General features: G+C 38.2%; 1 protein-coding gene across 1 annotated transcript in view; it reads left to right on the forward strand.

Annotated features, from left to right (window-relative positions):
* The first annotated feature begins 13,718 nt into the window (after window positions 1-13,718).
* KDM5A (lysine demethylase 5A) overlaps window positions 13,719-19,057 on the forward strand; it is a 97,509-nt gene continuing 92,170 nt past the window's right edge. The window contains exons 1-3 of the mRNA XM_047865909.1: window positions 13,719-14,253; window positions 16,747-16,824; window positions 18,152-18,274. Of these exons, the coding sequence (XP_047721865.1) occupies window positions 14,089-14,253; window positions 16,747-16,824; window positions 18,152-18,274 (366 nt within the window). The 5' untranslated portion in view covers window positions 13,719-14,088. The remainder of the gene's footprint in view (window positions 14,254-16,746; window positions 16,825-18,151; window positions 18,275-19,057) is intronic.

The following is a 19,057-nucleotide window of genomic DNA, read 5'->3' on the forward strand; positions in this document are numbered from 1 at the left end:
GCTTCGCGTCTAACCGCGCAGAGATAGCCGGGAAATGTAGTTTTACTTCAGCACGCAGCTTCCCTGGTGGAGGATGTTAATGGATTGCAACCCAGTTTATCCCAGTACTGGTAGTCTGGTGTTTGGGGTCAGAACGCACTAATTTTGGGCACCCCCAGTTTAAACTTGTTCAACTACTTTGTTTTCATAAAAAATCATGCAGAAACGCGATGCATAATCATGCAATGGATACAGGATTATTATGTGTTGCAATTTACAAGCTTATATCAAGGTGAAGATTCTAAGAAGATAATTTCTCCTTCAATGACCTGGTGGCCTAGGGTCAAGATAGGACCTGTGGTTCAGTTTCTACCGTCAGAGAGTTATGTATATAAATACTACTATTTTTATCAGCAGACACTGCTTCCTTTTCCTGAAAGATGTGAGAAACTGGCTTTAATAATGTAAGCTAATTCAAAACTCAATTGCAGTCTCATCTTTGCAGAAGAACAAACGGTAGGAGTAGGGGGAAAGGCACTTCAGCCTCTGAGCTGTCACTACTGCTATGAAAAAGCTGGGACTCTTTGCTGTATAAGACTTAAGGATGTCCAGAAGGAATTTGACATCTCCTAAATTTACTTTTTGCTGTCTTGTGATTTTTCTCTATTAGTTACACCAAAAATCAGTATTTTTGTGTCTCTTTTGGCCCTTACATTTTTTTATTATTTTATTTAATTTTAAAGTTTATTTTTTTATTTTGGGAGAGAGGGAGAGAATCCCAAGTAAGCTCTGCACGGTCAGCACAGAACTGGATGAGGGGCTCCCACAAACCGTGAGATGATGACCTGAGCCAAAATCAAGAGTTGGGTGCTCAATTGACTGAGCCACCCAGGTGCCCTCCCTTATATATATATATTAAGCAAAATCATGGTGATCTTATCTCCATACTGGTTCTTAAATACATATTATCCTATTAATTGCTACTCTGTGTCTCGTCACCTTTCACTTGGATTACTACAATAGGTTTCCGACTGGTGTTTTTCCCTTCTCCAATCCATTCTACAAAAGGTGATTATTTTTTTTAAAGCACATTTCTGGACATGTCACATTCCTGTTCATAAACTTTTGGTGACTCCCCAAAGAGTAGAGAATAAGTCCAGAGAGTGATATGGCATTCAAATACTGACATAACCTGATCTTACTTATCTCATTATATAATAAATAAATTATTTTCTGAATGTAGCATGGACTTCCCAGGTTTGGCTCATACCCTTCCTTTTATGTGGATTGATCTTTTCCATGAATCTTAACCTATAAAATCCCTACCAAGGCCAATACAAATACCATCTCCTTTATTAGAAGTAATCCCTTGTGCTTTGATATTCATTTAGCAATTTGTCATTGTATTTTGATAGCATAGCTTCTGTTCAAATGTCATCAGTCTTGAGCCCTTCTCTGACTACACTATCCCCCCTTACCACCCTTCCGCTCCCTATCTTCTGTACTTTTTAAAAAGATCTTATCAGCACCTAAAATAATATATATTTGCTTGTGCTCATTATTTTGTCTCCCCTTGCCAGTAGAATGTAAGCTCTGTCTTTTTATTGTTGTTCATGTTATATATGCAGAATGAATCTAGGAGAGTGCCTGGCACATAGCAGATGCTCAAAAGTTGTTGCCAAATGAATGAATGCATACATAACATTCTTCCCCACAGGTGTGTTTCCTCTCTTTATTAGATTGCTCTTCTTCCATTCTATATCAAGGTTGAAGTGTCATCATTCATTCACATGTCAAAGGGTTATTCTCAACCCTCCCTCTCTCACAACCACCCAATGTCAGATTGATTTTTTAAAAAAACACTCTGGTTGCAGAGGATCAATTAAGGACAATGCTTGAAGATCTGGGAGGCTGCCGTGGTAATTCACGGAAATGCCTAACTAAACAAGGGAGGCAAAAATGGAAATATGAAGAGAAAAATGGGAAATATTTAAAAGTTCTAATTGACTGGGTGGCTCAGTAGGTTAAGCATCTGACTTCAGCTCAGGTCGTGAACTCGCAGTTTGTGGGTTCGAGCCCCATGTCAGGCTCTGTGCTAACAGCTCAGAACCTAGAGCCTGCTTCAGATTCTCTCCCTCTCTCTCTCTCTCTCTCTCTCTCTCTCTCTCTCTCAAAAATAAATAAAGATTAAAAAAAAAAGTTCCAGGGCGCCTGGGTGGTTCAGTTGGTTAAGCGTCTGACTTCGGGTCAGGTCATGATCCCCCAGTTTGTGAGTTTGAGCCCCGCGTCAGGCTCTGTGCTGAGAGCTCAGAGCCTAGAGCCTGCTCCAGAGTCTGTCTCCCTCTCTCTTTCTGCCCCTCCCCTGCTCGCACTCTGTCTCTCTCTCTCTCAAGAAAATAAATAAACATTTTTTAAAAAGTTCCAATCAACTGGATCCAGGACAGGGAGATTAGCTGGAGTGGGTGACATTAATCAGAGTGGGAAATACAAGGGACCTAGCTGGCTCAGTCGGTAGACAGTGTGACTCTTGTTCTTGGAGTTGTGAGATTGAGCCCCACGTTGGATGCAGAGATTAGTTAAAAATAAAATCTTAAAAAAGAATGGGAAATACAAGAGGAAGAGTATATATGAGTATATATGGAGGCTATGAGAAAGGCAAAGCTGAGAAACTCTTACTTGGTATATTCTCCCGTCCTGGGACTTTACTTTCCTACTCAGTTTAATTCTGTGGTGCATAACATTGTTACTGCCGGCAATCTCATCTCTTTGTCTTTCTGTTGTAATGGCACTACACTTTATTTATTTGTTTATTTATTTATTTATTTATTTAGGCTAATGTGGGGCTTGAAGTCACTGACACTGAGATCAAGACAGGAGCTGAGACCAAGAGTCAGATGTTTAACCCACCACCAAGGTTCCACCCAGGTGCCCCAATCCCTGTACTTTAGATTATTCTTAGCTTTTGCCTTCTATGTGTGCTCCTGGGGAACAGTCTCCCATTTATGGGAAATGATATCACCATAAAGTTATGGTCTCTAACCTTAGTGAAACCCTCAGAAGTGAAGAACAACACTTCTCAAGAAACATTTGCTCTTTCTCCTTATTTCCACAGGAGCCATTTTGGGTATTCACAATTTGCTTTAAACCCTTAACGGAGCCCTCCCAGTATCTTTGTCTTTCTTTCCCAAGGTAATCAACTGCCTTAACTTCGTGCCTTCTCACCCGCTTACTTACCATCACTGTACTTGTATTTACCTCTTTTTCTCTGCTTCAGAGGAACGGGTGTCCCTGCTCTTATCATGCTCATTTCTTTTGCTTCTTTAGGGACTTTGGTTTTTCTCTTACTATCTTCAGCCTCCAATTCTCCATTAGTTCTTCTTTCTCAGCACTGAGGCCCACTCATGTATACTAGCTTGTGAAGATATTCTTTGGTTCTCCTTCAGTAACTTCCATGTTTCCATACCCAACCTTTCCTCCACAGCCAAGGACATTGAGTCCATGCTTGGCTCCTTTTCTTCATCTCCCATTCACTTCCCAACTCACTCAAAACTGGATTTTGACTCCATAATTTTATTGAAATTGCTCTATGATCTATTAATTGCTAAACTGAATGATCACATCTTGTCGTATCTCATTCTTTCTGGCATTTTATTTATTTTTTTTAATTTTTTTTCAACGTTTATTTATTTTTGGGACAGAGAGAGACAGAGCATGAACGGGGGAGGGGCAGAGAGAGAGGGAGACACAGAATCGGAAACAGGCTCCAGGCTCTGAGCCATCAGCCCAGAGCCTGACGCGGGGCTCGAACTCACGGACCGCAAGATCATGACCTGGCTGAAGTCGGACGCTTAACCGACTGCGCCACCCAGGCGCCCCTCTTTCTGGCATTTTATACTGTTGCAAATTTTCACCTTTTCTTCAAATTTTACTTTCTTGACAACTATGAAAACCCTCTCAAATCACTCTCACCATTCATTCTTAGCATCACATGCTGGTTTTTCTTTTTATGGTGAAAGAACTATTACCTTCCTGGAAAAATTAACTTTTATTAGCTCAACACAGATAACTGAAAAGTAAACTTCTGGTTTCTCTTATTTGTGTAAGAACCATGGACTTCATAACAATAATACATATCAAAGTAAGAATAAATAGAACTTAAGCATGCCTTTGGTATGCTTCCCATCCTCATTTAATGCTAAATTTAAGAAATAATAGCTTTTGCCCTCCGAGAAATCACAGAAAAATAGACAATGCACATACAAACACACTGAAGGAAATAGGAGTACTTAAAAACTATGTACCTGTCCAGGGAGCCTACACCAGGAAAACAAATAAATTACTAGTACCCATGTTTTAATTTTGAAAAATCACAGGGCAGAGAGAAGATAGAAGACTGACATTTATCATTTCCTTTCCAGTTTATTATTTGTATTTTTATTGTCATGTGTATGTTGGTACACAGTAGTGAACAAGGTCTGTGTTATCTGTCCTCTATGAAGGCATCTGCGACATAGAAAATTATTGATAAAGTCCTTGACATAAATTTGAGTGAATCCAAACCAAATATGAGAAAATACCTCACCTAGTTTTTTTTTTTGTTTGGTTTGTTTGTTTGTTTGGAATATGGCATTTGACTCTGTTCTTGAATTCACCCAGTTTGTTAAGGTAGAAGCTCTTGATACGTTACTTTACAAATTATGCAAATATTTTGGCAAACACAGATTTAGACATTCAAATGAGATTCAAATGATTAAAGTTAAAAAAAACTTTAATGTTTGTTTAATTTTGAGAGAGAGAGAGAGAGAGAGAGAGAGCGAGCGCACAAGTTGGGGAGAGGCAGAGAGAGAGAGAGAGGGAGACACAGAATCCGAAGCGGGCTCCAGGCCAGAGCCCGACATGGGACTCGAACTCACAAGCCGTGAGATCATGACCTGAGCAGAAGCTGGATGTTTAACCGACTGAGCCACCGAGGGGCCCCTAAAATGTTTCTTCTTCCTTTACCATAACATTAATAAGGAGATAATCATTTGAAATATTGCGTTTAAAAATCTTTTAGATCATTTTGCCTACCAGAGCCATTGAAAGTGATATAAAACAGAGCCTTGTATGTTATTTCCAATTCTTATGAAATGCTGCCATGCATTATTGAATTAATCCTTTCCTTTATAACTTCCTTTTATATATCTTAATGTTTAAATGAAATATCATTTAGTCTCTATGTTCAAAATTCTGGTATAAATGTAGCCTCTATTTTATTTTTAAAAGATTTTCTTTTCTTTTTTTTTAAATGTTTATTCTTGAGAGAGAGAGAGAGAGGCAGAGAGCAAACAGGGGAGGAGCAGAGAGAGGAAGACAGAATCCCAAGAAGGTTCCATGCTGTCAGCACGGAGCCCCATGTGGGGCTCAAACTCACAAACTGTGAGATTATGACCTGAGCTGAAACCAAGAGTTGGATGCTTAACTGACTGAGCCACTGATGTGCCCCTACATGTAGCCTCTTAACCAAAGTTCTTCTATATGTGATTTCTTTTTATTCTCCTAGAATATAATTTCTTCTCCTAGAATACATACTAATTAAATTTTATTATTGGCTTCACTACTGCCTTAGAGTTCCACAGTTTTTGAAAAAATTTTAAACTTTGACGTATTCTTCATATGTAATTGATGATTTTTATTTTATCTCTTCTTCAAGACTAGTGAAAATATGTGCACCTAAAATGCAGGTCTACAGAAATTACTTGTAAATTATCACTATTTTCCTCCCTTAATTAAGGTATCAACAACTACTTTCCAATCAGATTATTTGAACATTCATAGTCTATGTCTATCTTCCCTCAAAGTACCCACAGCTTGTTTGCCCGAGATATTAGCATTATTTATTTGAATATGACTTATATTTATATGACCTTTAATGGATTCTTAATAATCTATTCTTTTGTACTCAGCAGATAATGGATTGTTGTAAGGCAAGGCACAAGATTATCAATAAATTTAGGTGCACTGTAAATTGTTCTGTTCAGCAGTAAAACCATGTATATCCTTCAAAGAACACCTTGTAATTGCTTCTAAAATAATATAATTTGTGGCACCTGACTGACTTAGTTGGTAGAGCACACAACTTTTGATCTCAGGGTTGTGAGTTTGAGCCCCATGTTGGGGGGTACACTCGTTCTTCCCCACTTGTCTCTCTCTCTCTCAAAAGCAAATAAAAATTTAAAAAAAATTTAAAAGAAACATTTTAAATCATAGCTTTTCAACCTTTAGAGTTCATAAAAATTAATCTCTTCCTCCTATACTGATTTCTCCCTGTGGACTACTTAGAGTCTGTCTGCTCAAAACCCATGTAAAAATGTGTCTTTTTAAAAAATGTTTATTTTTGAGAGACATACAGAGAGAGAGACAGAGAGAGTGCACGAGCCTGAATAAGGGAGGGGCAGAGAGAGGGAGACACAGAATCTGAAGCAGGCTCCAGGTTCTAAGTTATCAGCACAGAGCTTGATGCCGAGCTCGAACTCATGGACTGTGACATCATCGGTCCCCAAAGTGTGGTCAACAGATCCTTATTTGTCCTCAGGCCAATGTTGGTCCCTGAAGTATCTTCTGAAGGTCTTGAAGTCAAAATTATTTTCGTATTAACATTAAAATGCTATTTGCCTTCTTTTTTTATTAAAAAATTTTTTAATGTTTTATTTATTTTTGAGAGAGAGAGAGAGACAGACAGACAGACAGACAGCAGGGGAGGGGGAGAGAGAGAGGGAGAGAAAGAGAATTCCAACCAGACTCCACACTTATCAGCACTGAGCCCGATGCAGGGTCCAAACTCATGAACTGTGAAATCATTACCTGGGCTGAAGTCGGATTCTCAACCGACTGAGCCACCCAGGCACCCTGTTTTTGTTTGTTTTGTTTTGTTTTGTTTTTGCCATTGACATTTGCACTGCAAAAGCAGTGGTGGCTAAAACTACTGGTTCCTCAGCATGAATCATGGCAGTAACACCAAACTGTACTTGTAGTCATTGTTTTCACGACACACACACTAATGGTTTAAGAAGAAAAAAAGCCAGTTTCATTTAAGTATGCCCATGATGGGGGTGTGGGGGTGGCTCAGTCGGATGAGTGCCTGACTCTTGATTTTGGCTCAGGTTTATCAGTTCCAGCCCTACATCAGGCTCTGTGCTGATGGCGTGGAGCCTGCTGGGATTCTCTCTCCCTCTCTCTCCCTTCCTCTCCCCCATGCTCTCTCTCTCTCTCTTTTTCTGTCTAAATAAACTTAAAAAAAAAAAAGAAAGAATGCCCATGATGAAGCAGTAAAAATGATTAGTTTTAGTAAACCGTGACTCTTGAACATGTTTTTTTAATAGTCTATGTGATGAAGTAGGAAGTACACATAAAGAAAGCAGTTCTACTACGTACAGAAGCAGGAAGGTTTTCTCAAGGAGAAGCACTTATGAGCTTAATTAGTCACATTTTTCATGTAACACCAGAAGGCCAAACAGATAAAACATGGCTATTTAGATCTAGGTAGTTGACATTTTCTTGAAAATGAACAATGTGAGCCCATTTATTCAGTGGAAACAACTGATGGTATTTGTTGACAATGAAAATCTGAGCTATAAGTGAAAATCATTATTTTGGAAAACTTGTTTCTGTTACTCTGAGTTTGACAGCCTCTCAATTTTCTGAGAACATCAATGGTAATATTGCTATGTTTTTTTATATTATATAATTATGTGCATCAACATGAGGAAGATCTATATAACTCAGTTATAATATTGAAATAATATTATCAAAATGACCAATGCATGATGTTACAAAATCATGACTGAGTAAAAAATCCATTCAAGGACAATGTTGACTACGTAACAGAGTACAAAAAGTTCATTGATAAAGTTTTAGATTCCATATTGCTAACCTTTAAGAAATTACAATTGTATCAGGGTGCCTGGGTGGCTCAGTTGGTTGACTCTTGATTTTGGCTCAGGTCATGATGTCACAGTTTGTGGAATTGAGCCCTGCATTGGGTCTGCACTGAGTGTGGACCCTGCTTGGGATTCCCACTCTCTCTCTCCCCACCCCCCACCCCTCTCCCCTGCTTGCGTGCTCTCTCTAAAATGAAAAAAAAAAAAATGGAAAAAGTAATTACAATTATCTGAAAGGGCCAAATATTGAAAAAATACTATTTCCTTTCCAACTACATATCTGTGTGATGCTGGATTTTTTCCCATATATTTCAACCCAAACAATATATATCAAAAGATTTAATACAGAAACAGGTATGAGAATCCAGCTTGGTCTTACTAAGCCAAACATTAAAAAGTTTTTCAAAAAATGTAAACTCAAGCTACTTTTATCACTAAATTCCTTTTAGAAAAAAAATATTATATATGTATATATATATATTAACATGTGTGATGGTTAATTTTATGTGTCACCTTGGAGGGTTTTTTTTGGATGAGGTTAACATTTAATCAATAAACTGAGTCAAGCAGATTTTTCTTCATAGTGGGTGGGTCTCATTTAATCAGCTGAAAGCTTGAATAGAACACAAATCCAGCCTCCCCAAGCTAGATGGAATTCTCCTGCAAAGCGCCTTCAGAATTTATCTGAACCATCTTCTTTCTTGGGTTTCCAGCCTGCTAGTCATTGGAGTGGAACATCAACTTTCCTAAGACTCCAGCCTGCTAGCCGACACTGCAGATTTTGGACTTGCCGGCCTCCATAATTGTGTGAGCTAATTCCTCATTTTCTCTCTCTCTATCTCTCTCCATTCTATTGGTCTTGTTTCTCTGGAGAAAGCTGATTAATACAACATGTAAGGGGTTTATTTATTATTATTATTATTATTATTATTATTATTATTTTTAATAGTCTACTTACTTAGAGAGAGAGTGCTCACATGTGAGATGGGGGAGAGAAGGAGAAAGAGAGAATCCCAAGCAGGCTCCATACTGTCAGTGCAGAGCCTGACCCAGGGCTCGATCCCACAAACTGCGAGATCATGACCTAACCTGAGATCAAGAGTCAGATGCTTAACTAACTGAGCTACCTAGGTGCCTGGTTCTCAATAATTTTTAAGAGTACAAAATGGTCCCGAGACCAGAAAGTTTGAGAACCACTGGTAGAAAGTATATTTGAAACGAAATAGCCTTTCCTTACAAATTTAGTAATTTTTAATTTTGGCTCTCAGCAACTTGCCTTCCTTCAATTAGTCTGAATTTATGAAGTTTTATTATGTTTTTTAATAAATTCAGAGATCACAGCTTAGCTAGATGATTATCAGAGTTGGATATTCATTTTATCCTATTCTAGCACAAAGGACAGCAAATTTTGTATAAAACATAATTTTTTAATATTATTTTTTTCTCAAAAGTTTTTAAGAATAGCTTAACTACTGAAAACAGCACCTGTAAACTACAGCTATACCTAACTATTCTTCCCTGAGACCCCAGCACTATTGACAGTCAATATTAACATACTACGTGCAGAAAGCCCTCATTAGAGCTGATTAACCACGGGCAAAGTAATGTTGAAAAAGAAAACCAAAGATGGAGGCATCACAATTCCAGAATTCAAGCTATATTATAAAGCTGTAATCATCAAGACAGTATGGTACTGGCACAAAAAAACACACAAATAGATCAATGGAACAGAATAGAGAACACAGAAATGGATCCACAAACATATGGGCAACTAATCTTTGACAAAGCAGGAAAGAATATCCAATGGAATAAAGACAGTGTCTTCACCAAATGGTGTTGGGAGAACTGGACAGTGACATGCAGAAAAATGAACCTGGACCACTTCATTACACCATACACAAAAATAAACTCAAAGTGGATGAAAGAGCTAAAACGTAAAACAGGAAGCCATCAAAATCCTATAGGAGAAAACAGGCAACAACCTCTTGCAGCTTGGCCGCAGCAACTTCTTGCTTGACATGTATCCAGAGGCAAGGGAAACAAAAGCAAAAATGAACTTCTGGGACCTCATCAAGAGAAATAGCTTCTGCATAGTGAAGGAAACAATCAGCAAAACTAAAGTTTTAGTTTAGCAAAACTAAAAGGCAACTGAGAGAATGGGAAAAGATATTTGCAAATAAGATATCAGATAAAGGGTGAGTATCCAAAATCTATAAAGAATTGTCAAACTCAACACCCAGGAAACAAATAGTCCAGTGAAGAAATGGGCAAAAACCATGAATAGACATTTTTTCAAAGAAGACATCCAGATGGCTAACAGACACATGAAAAAATGCTCAACATCTTATCATCAGGGAAATACAAATGAAAACCACAATGAGATACCGCCTCACACCTGTCAGAATGGCTAAAATTAACAACTCAGGAAACAACCGATATTGGTGAGGATGCAGAGAAAGAGGAGCCCTTTTGCACTGTTGGTGGGAATGCAAACTGGTGCAGTCACTCTGGAAAATAGTATGGACGTGCCTCAAAAAATTAAAAACAGAACTACCCTACGACCCAGCAATTGCCCTACTAGGTATTTATCCAAAGAATACAAAAATGCTGATTTGAAGGGACACATGTACTCCAATGTTTATGGCAGCACTATCGACAGTAGCCAAAGTATGGAAAGAGCCTTTGTTATGTAACATCGACTGATGAATGGATAAAGAAGACACACACACACACACACACACACACACACACACACACACGACGGAATATTACTTGATGATCAAAAAGAATGGAATGAAATCTTGACATTTGCAACAATGTGGATGGAACTAGAGTGTATTATGTTAAGCAAAATAAGTCAGAGAAAGACAAATATACAATTTCACTCATGTGGAATTTAAGAAACAAAACAGATGAATATAGGGAAAGGGAAGCAAAAATAAGATAGAAACAGAGAGGGAAACAAACCATAAGAAACTTTTACAATAGTGATTCTCAAAGGGATGGGTATGAGGGGTGAGGGTGGGTGATACTCCTGGAGGGGAGGATTAGAATCTCATGTGGGTAAAACTGGATAAGTTTTTTCCATCCCCAGTAGAGATATTCACTGTGTTTCTCTTATAGACTCACTGCTAAAGTGACTGCTACAGATTTTTCAGGCATATTAAGCCAAATAAATGATTGAGGATAATCACTGAATGAATTTAAATACTAGGGAGACAGTTTAAAGTACTAGGTAAGTATACCTTGAAAGATCAAAAGGAAAGTAAGAGAAACAAAGCTTTTAGGAGTTTGTGTTTATTCTGAGGATCAATCAAGGCTTTGCTGCTCTGTTAGTAATATAAAAGCAAAACAATTATACTTTAATTTACATATTTAATGATTATTTCAGTGTTACTTGGTTTACTTAGAATTTCATTATTTCTGTTGTGAGTAATGTGGATTTTCAGATTTAAATAGTAAAAATTTGATTTTTAAATCATATTTAATTGTGACTCATTATAATTGTGTGTGACAAATCACACTTTTCTCTACATCCCTTTGCAATGTGATATTATTGTTCTTCCCATCAAGATATGTAGTCCATTTCACCACCTTCTCGAATCTGGACTGGCCTTATGATCTGCCTTGGCCAACAGAATATGACAGAAGTGATCTTGTACATTTTGGATCCTAGGATTTAGGCCTAGGCTTCCATTCTCACACTCCCGGAATGTTAAGACCATGTTATGAAGAAACACAGTCTATCCTATCGAGGATGAGAAGTCATGTGGAGAACTGAGGCTTCCCAGCCAACATCCAGCACCAACTGCCAGATATGTGATGAGGCCATAGTGGATCCTCCAACTCCAGTTAAGCTGTCAGACGCCTGTAGCTGCAGAAGTGATCCCAGGGGAACCATGAAAACACCGGATTGCCAACCCACAGAATTGCAGTAATAGTTTTCATTTTTAGCCACTAAGTTTTTTTAGCCATTAAGTTTTGGGGTAGTTTGTTACATAACAAAGGCTAACTGAAACAAATGTTTGTGTATGGGTTTGAGGCTGGTGGGTGTAGTAACTGGGCATTAACTTTTACGGATACTATAAACAAATGATGGGATATCATATATGCCACACCTTAGTAGAGTCTTAAAATTTGTTATATGTAAATGTAGATGAGGCAATGAAACACAAAGTAAATTTATTGGGTGAATCCACCCACTCATTCAACAGATACTTATTTAACAGATGTTTATTGCATACCTTCTATACACCAAGCACCATTCTAGGAATTGGGGCTACAGTGGTCAATACAACAGACTTGCACCTACCTTCATATAGTTTACAGCCTGAGGAAGAATGGCAATGAAGAAATTCCAAAAAGTTTGATAAGGAAGTACAGGTTGCTGTTGGGTAAATGATGCTAGAGAGTTAAGGAAAGCTTTCCAGAGGAAGTCATATTTAAACTGATATATGAAAGATGAGTAGGTCAGAAAGGGGATATATGAAACCGTGGGGTGGGGTCAGGAGAGTACAAACGTGTTCCAGACAGAGGAAACATTATCTGTGGAGGCTCAGAGATGAGAGAAGGCACAGTGCATTAAAGCCACCACAAAGCTTGGGAGTAAGGTGGCAAATAAGAAAGGAGTTTGGAATCGTTGAGTTTGGAGATGAGGGGACAAGGTGTATTCTGGATTTTAGACAAAGCAATCTGACAACTGAATGGAATGGGATTTGAGAGGGGGGTAAGAACTGAGCTATCATAGTTCAGGTGAGAGAGAACTTAAATTAAGATAGTGATACGTGAGGATGAAGATACATGGGTGGGTTTAAGATTTTTAGGTGAATCTCTAGACAGACTTGACACCCAATAGTACATAGTAAGGGAGGAGTTAAGGATTAGCTCTAGATTTCTGGCTCAGGCAACTGAGTAGGTGAAGTCCTTCACGGAAACAGAAAACACTGAAAAAACAGTAGGTACTTTAATTGACGACGTGGGGTTGTCTCGCAGGTAGCTAGATGTATTGGTTTCGAAATCAAGAGAAAAACCTTGTCTGAAAATACAGTTTTGGGAGTTTTCAGGTCCTGGGGTAGCCGAGATTGCACAGGGAGTATGAAAAAAAGCCCTGGAAAGGAAGTCTTCCTTACAATAAATATTTAATACTCGAACTACCTTTTCAGTTTCTTCTTTAGTTCTTTCTACGTTATTTTCCACAATTTGGAGTAAGTGGAGATGTACACTGGCACAGAAACTTTTGACAAGCAGGATCCGAAGGTTTGCCATAGTCTTTACAGCGTATTGAGAAAAGTTTACGAAGCGTGTGGTAGTAAAGTGCTTGCTGTTGAGATGACTTGGGGTTGTCAATTGCTGGAAAAGGAAGGTCAAGAGCGGTGTCTTCCACGAAAAGCAATTCCTAGACGGTGACTAAGGCCGGCTGGCAGGATTTGGGGGACAGATTCGATCCGAACCTGTTGTCACGGAGATGAGGCGGCTATGGAGTGGCCAAGGGAGATTATTTGGAAGAGATACTAACAGTCAAAATACTAAAGAAAGAGCCAGATGCTGAAAAAGCTGATTATGTGGAAAAAGACAGGTACGTTAAAACAAATCGCGATGCCAGGACAGCCAGATAGGCTCGCGGAAAGCAGGTCGAGTTTGTTTCCGTGTCATTTATACACAAAGGGGAACAGAACCCTCCTCACCGGAAGCAGAACCTCTGCCCTCTGGGGCATTACACATTCCTCCGCGCCGGAAGAGTGCGCCCCTCCTGAGCCCTGACTGCTTTCTCCCCGCCAGTATCTTTCCTGAGGTGAGCTCGTGCGACCTCAGGGGTGTGCCACTGAAAGTCGTCGGACAGCGCGGAACTTCCGCAGACAAGGAACCACACCGGATTGCCGGCAAAGGGAGGAAGAAAGAAGGGCGAAACGACGAGACGTCGCGTTGCTGCGGAGGGATTCTGTTTCTGTGGTGGCGGAGGGATTTGACAGTACATTAACTTCCGGAAAAGTCCTGACCCAGAGAGGAAAAACCCCGAAGGAAACAATAACAAACGAGAAGAGGAAGCGACTGTGGGGTTCCTGTGTTGAGCGGTTCTTGCCCGAGAAGATGAGCTTCGGCCCCTGTCAGGAGACGTGAGAGAGTTCGGTGGGCTTCAGTGAGCCTTTCTCCACCTGTTCCCCTACGGGGACCCCCCCCCCCCGGTATTGCCATGGCAGGCGTGGGGCCGGGGGGCTACGCGGCGGAGTTCGTGCCCCCACCGGAGTGCCCAGTCTTTGAGCCCAGCTGGGAGGAGTTCACAGACCCGCTCAGCTTTATCGGCCGCATCCGGCCTCTGGCGGAGAAAACCGGCATCTGCAAAATCCGACCGCCCAAGGTACCGGAGTCCGAGGAGAAAGGGAAGGGAGAGTGCTTTAGCTTTACTTTTTCAGTCCTTCTGTCCTTTCATACTTACTGTCCCTCATTTCTCAACAGCTAGAAGCTAAGTTTGTAGATGTTCTTGCCTTGGTTTCTTTTGCAGTCTTAACGTAGGAAGGTCTGAACCTGCGAGTGGTGTCCCAGGGGCCTTTCCGCCTAGAACTTGGGAACTGGTACTTTTCTTGTTTGACTGTAGGCAGGGGTAACAAAAGACTTCAGGCCTTTCGTTGGTCAGGAAGGTGTTTGAAGTTTATGACATGGCATGTCTTATCCTCATGTACTGTACTCTCTTCTTACGGTGCTATAGTAAAAATTGCCCTTGAATTGGTTATTTCTTTAACCAAGTCCTATTAATGCTTAACTTATTAAATATTTGGAGGCCTCATCTCAAGGCTAAGGTTTCTTAAACGGTAATCTGAGATGTAGTTGTCCCCTAGGATGATATTACCAAACAAGAGCCCTAGACTCTGTTGCCGCACTGAAAAAGTCTTCCCAGGGGAGGAGAAGGAGCAGCATTTATTACAGAATTTTGAGGTTTAAGAGGAATTGGTCAGTAATAGATGTGGAAGAAAACGTTGGATCTTTTGACATAGGAACCAAGGTTGAAAGATTTATCAATTGCAGTTACTGCAAATAACTCTTTGCCTATAGTTTTTTTTATAATTCTCAATCTTTAAAGTAAGGAAAGCAGGTACTCCCCTTTGGGGGGAATTAGTGCCCCAAGAGGTTGAGTGATTTGCTCAAGGTCAAAAGCTTTTTTTTCTTTACCCATAAGACCAACGTTTTCCAAATGATGTTCTTGGTCCACCTGCGCCAGGCTCAACCAGATGCTTGTTAAAATGCACATCTCTAGGCCTCATTCCCAGACTAGAATCAGTTTCTGGATGTGGAAGTTCTAGAACGTGTTTTTCTAGCAAGTCCTCTAGCAACTTAATGCACATTTAAATTTGAACTGTCGCCTTCGGTGCTTCTTAAAGGGACACTTTATGTTTTGTCTACTAGTTATAAGAATAAAAGATGAAGTACTTTTATGCGTGTTGGATTTGAAAAGTGTTCTCACCACAGACTACCACAGTAGTGTGTGCACCATAGAGAATAAAGAGTTTAAGATGGGGGGGGGGGAGGAGGAGGAGGAGGGATTTAGGTAATAAACCTACAGATTATTTCACTTAATATTCTTTGAAGCCCTAGGAGGTAAATAACGTCTTGTTTTATAGGTGAGACAGGTCTGAATAAGTTACATAACTTATTAAATATATGATCTTGGGCGTGTGGCAAAATAGATTTTGAACCTAGATCAGTCTGATTCTGAAACCCAGCCATGCTACTAAACCTGTTTATGCTTAATGAATTTGATTAAGGTTTATAGACTATCAATCACAAGCAAAGGATTAAAAGCTATTGCTATGATCAATGATGGGCATTACCATCCTCCAAAAACTTCATTTGTTTACCTATCAAAATTACCTAATACTAGCAAAACTTTAAGCACTGAAATTTTTCTCAAACAACCATATTTTCATCTACTTTGTTGCCATTTATTAATTAGAAATTGTATTCAGGGTTCCTTTAGGTAAAAAAAAAAAAATACATGTTTTTATTACTAAAGAAAAAAAGAAATAATATATCATCTCTTTGTATGTCGTATTATTACTAAAAATAAAATCTTGTTTGCAAGCAGAATTTAATTTCTATATTGGTGGATTTCTTTAGTTTCCAAGGTAAGAAAAAAATACTTGACTACTTCTCATATTTTTAAGTAGATTTACTCTTATTTAGGCCAAATCAAAGTATTTTTTCTAGAACCCTGCTCAAATTGTGCTATCTCATTTCAGTTACACCACAACTCCAATCAGGAATTGTGCTTGTTCTGTGGATTTGCTTACTTTTTTTTTTTTTTTTTTTTAATATTTGGGTGCCGAGAAACCAGGCTTTGAACAAAACATTTATGTAACATAACATAGACTGTAAAGTGCTGTGTCACATTACACATGAATAAAAAAAAGATATCCAATTATATAAGTACTTTAAAAATGATTTTTTAATCTTTTACCCTTTTTAGTTTCTTTCAAATTCTGTTTTCTTTTTAATTTGGTAAATTTAGATGTTTATTAGACACTGTGTTGTGATACATGAGCTCACTGCATTCCACTTGAGTAATTGGGGAAAGCATAATATTGGGTTATAGAGTGGGATTGTTGAAATTTGAGGAGGGTTTATAGATAAAGTAATTTTAAAATCAGAATATGATAGATAAGTGATTGGAGGTAAGTAATATTAAAATTATATCACCTAAAGAATGTTACTCTTTCTGTTTCTACAGTGAAAAAGACTTAAAGTTGACCTGCTGTCATCATGATTTGTGGCTACTCATCCTTTAAATTAAGGGAATAAATAATAGATTCTTTCTTTATATATCAGTATGTTTAAAAAAAAAAATCTTTCTCTTTAGGATTGGCAACCTCCATTTGCATGTGAAGTAAAAAGCTTTCGTTTCACTCCCAGAGTCCAGCGCCTGAATGAACTTGAGGTGGGTGTTGTGTCACCATTTCTGCCTCCTGATTCATTGTTTATGTCAGGGCTCCAGTAGAGAACTTTGAGAAGCTTATGTACCAGGGCTCAGAATTAATGTTAATTGAGATTGAATGGAAGGAAGTTTCTGATAAAAACACATCATAAAAAGTAGTTGTTATAGTTTTTCCACTTAAATGGGATTATGGGAAGCTATTTTTTTTTTTATTACAGGAAACTGTGTTTTTCATAGTGGAAATATCCAGTACTTACCTGCAGAGACCTGGAATTCTCAAGTTCTGTTTCCTTTGGCACTTACTATTCTATGAAAATTTTATGTTAATGTTGGAAGATTCTGTTTCTTGAGGTCTTTGGAAAGTAGGTTTTAAAATTTTATCAAAGGTTTTCTTTTTTTTTTTTTTTAAATTTTTTTTTTTCAATGTTTATTTATTTTTGGGACAGAGAGACAGAGCATGAACAGGGGAGGGGCAGAGAGAGAGGGAGACACAGAATTGGAAACAGGCTCCAGGCTCTGAGCCATCAGCCCAGAGCCTGACGCGGGGCTCGAACTCCCGGACCGCGAGATCGTGACCTGGCTGAAGTCGGACGCTTAACCGACTGCGCCACCCAGGCGCCCCAATCAAAGGTTTTCAAAGGTTATATTTGGCTTTAACAGAACTTTTCCAGGACTCTTAATCTGATTTATTAAGATTTCCCTTTAAATATTATTTGTCTCTTTTATGTTTTCTAAATTGAAGTCTATTTAAATATTATTGTTTTTCCTGTCTGCTGGATTATCAGAAGATACTTCGGTGTGGTAGAAAACTGTTTCAGAGTACAAAAGAGAATTCTTAGCTGAGGTTTAATATGTCATAGTAAGGTGTTTTTTTCCCCTTGATGTTTCTGAAACATTTATTTTCTGAGATTTTAATCCTTTTTTTCCCTTTAAGTTTCTTGTAATTAGATACTTGATGAAGGATCTTAATATCAGTGGGGTAGAAAGTTAGTGTACCTGAGGTATATATAGTTTATACAGATGAAATGATAGAATGCTTAGAATAATCCGATTTACTACATTTTCTGCTTAGGTTAGTTAAGCCAACTCTTAGAAAGAAATTTCTTTGGTTGATAAAATATGAGAGCATTTCTCATAATTAGAGTGACTTTTTTGCCTTAGTGAATAAAGTTTATTAGTAGTATTTTCTCTATTATTGTCTTATTTTACATGGTTGGACTAAGCAATATGAATTTCTTTAGAGAGATGAGTATCTCTGTTAAGTAAAGCTCATTTATTTTCAACCATAACTTAATTCCTATTTCTGGTTTCTGTTTTTTAATAATCTTAGGCAATGACCAGAGTGAGACTGGACTTCTTGGATCAGTTAGCAAAATTTTGGGAGCTCCAAGGATCTACCTTGAAGATTCCAGTGGTGGAGAGAAAAATCCTGGATCTGTATGCTTTGAGCAAGGTGAGGCTTGTACTTGGTTTAGAAATTGGAGCAGAGCCTAGTGAATCTGTGAAATTAGAAATTTCCAATAAACTTTATGGAAAACATTGTTTCCTATGTGGGATTTGTTTGACAATGAAATGCAAGCATGAATAAATGTAAATGACAGATTCTGAAGTTACCTTTAAAATTATTTCGTAATTTGTTATGAGATTTAACATATTTAATGATTCATACTAGTAGACTCTGATAAACATTATACAAAAGAAATGATGCCAATCTATTAATAGTATCTTGTGTTGAGGGTACGATGTCTTATGTTGAGCTTGCCATTTTTATTCTACTTCTGAATTGAAAATTTGTTAAAGAGATTCATTTGCTCACCATTCTTGAGTGTGGTACATATCAGTTGTATTAATACCTATAAGTAGTGTTAACTGAAGCCAGCATTATCCAGAATGAATAAGAGCTTGAAAACTTAAGAGTGAAGAGTTTAGACTGATTTTTACCTAAACTTATGTTAATTTTGTAACATTATATTTCCTAATGTGAAAAGAACTAACTGACCTGCAAGAGCATTTGAATTACCTTGAAAACCTGTTTTGTTAATTTAATAAAATGTATGATTGTTCTGACTTGTGAGTAAAGACAGCTTGATTATCTGAGGAATTTTGCAAAACATCTATTTTTGAGTGGTCTTTCATGTCTTTGATGTACTGTGTTGAAATAAAAAGTTATTCAAGTTACAGAGTTAATTTTGGAGATTTCACTATCAAGGAAAAATGAGACAAACATACTTAAATT

This window comes from Prionailurus viverrinus, chromosome B4, assembly GCF_022837055.1.
Source record: "Prionailurus viverrinus isolate Anna chromosome B4, UM_Priviv_1.0, whole genome shotgun sequence".
Classification (NCBI taxonomy): Eukaryota; Metazoa; Chordata; class Mammalia; order Carnivora; family Felidae; genus Prionailurus; species Prionailurus viverrinus.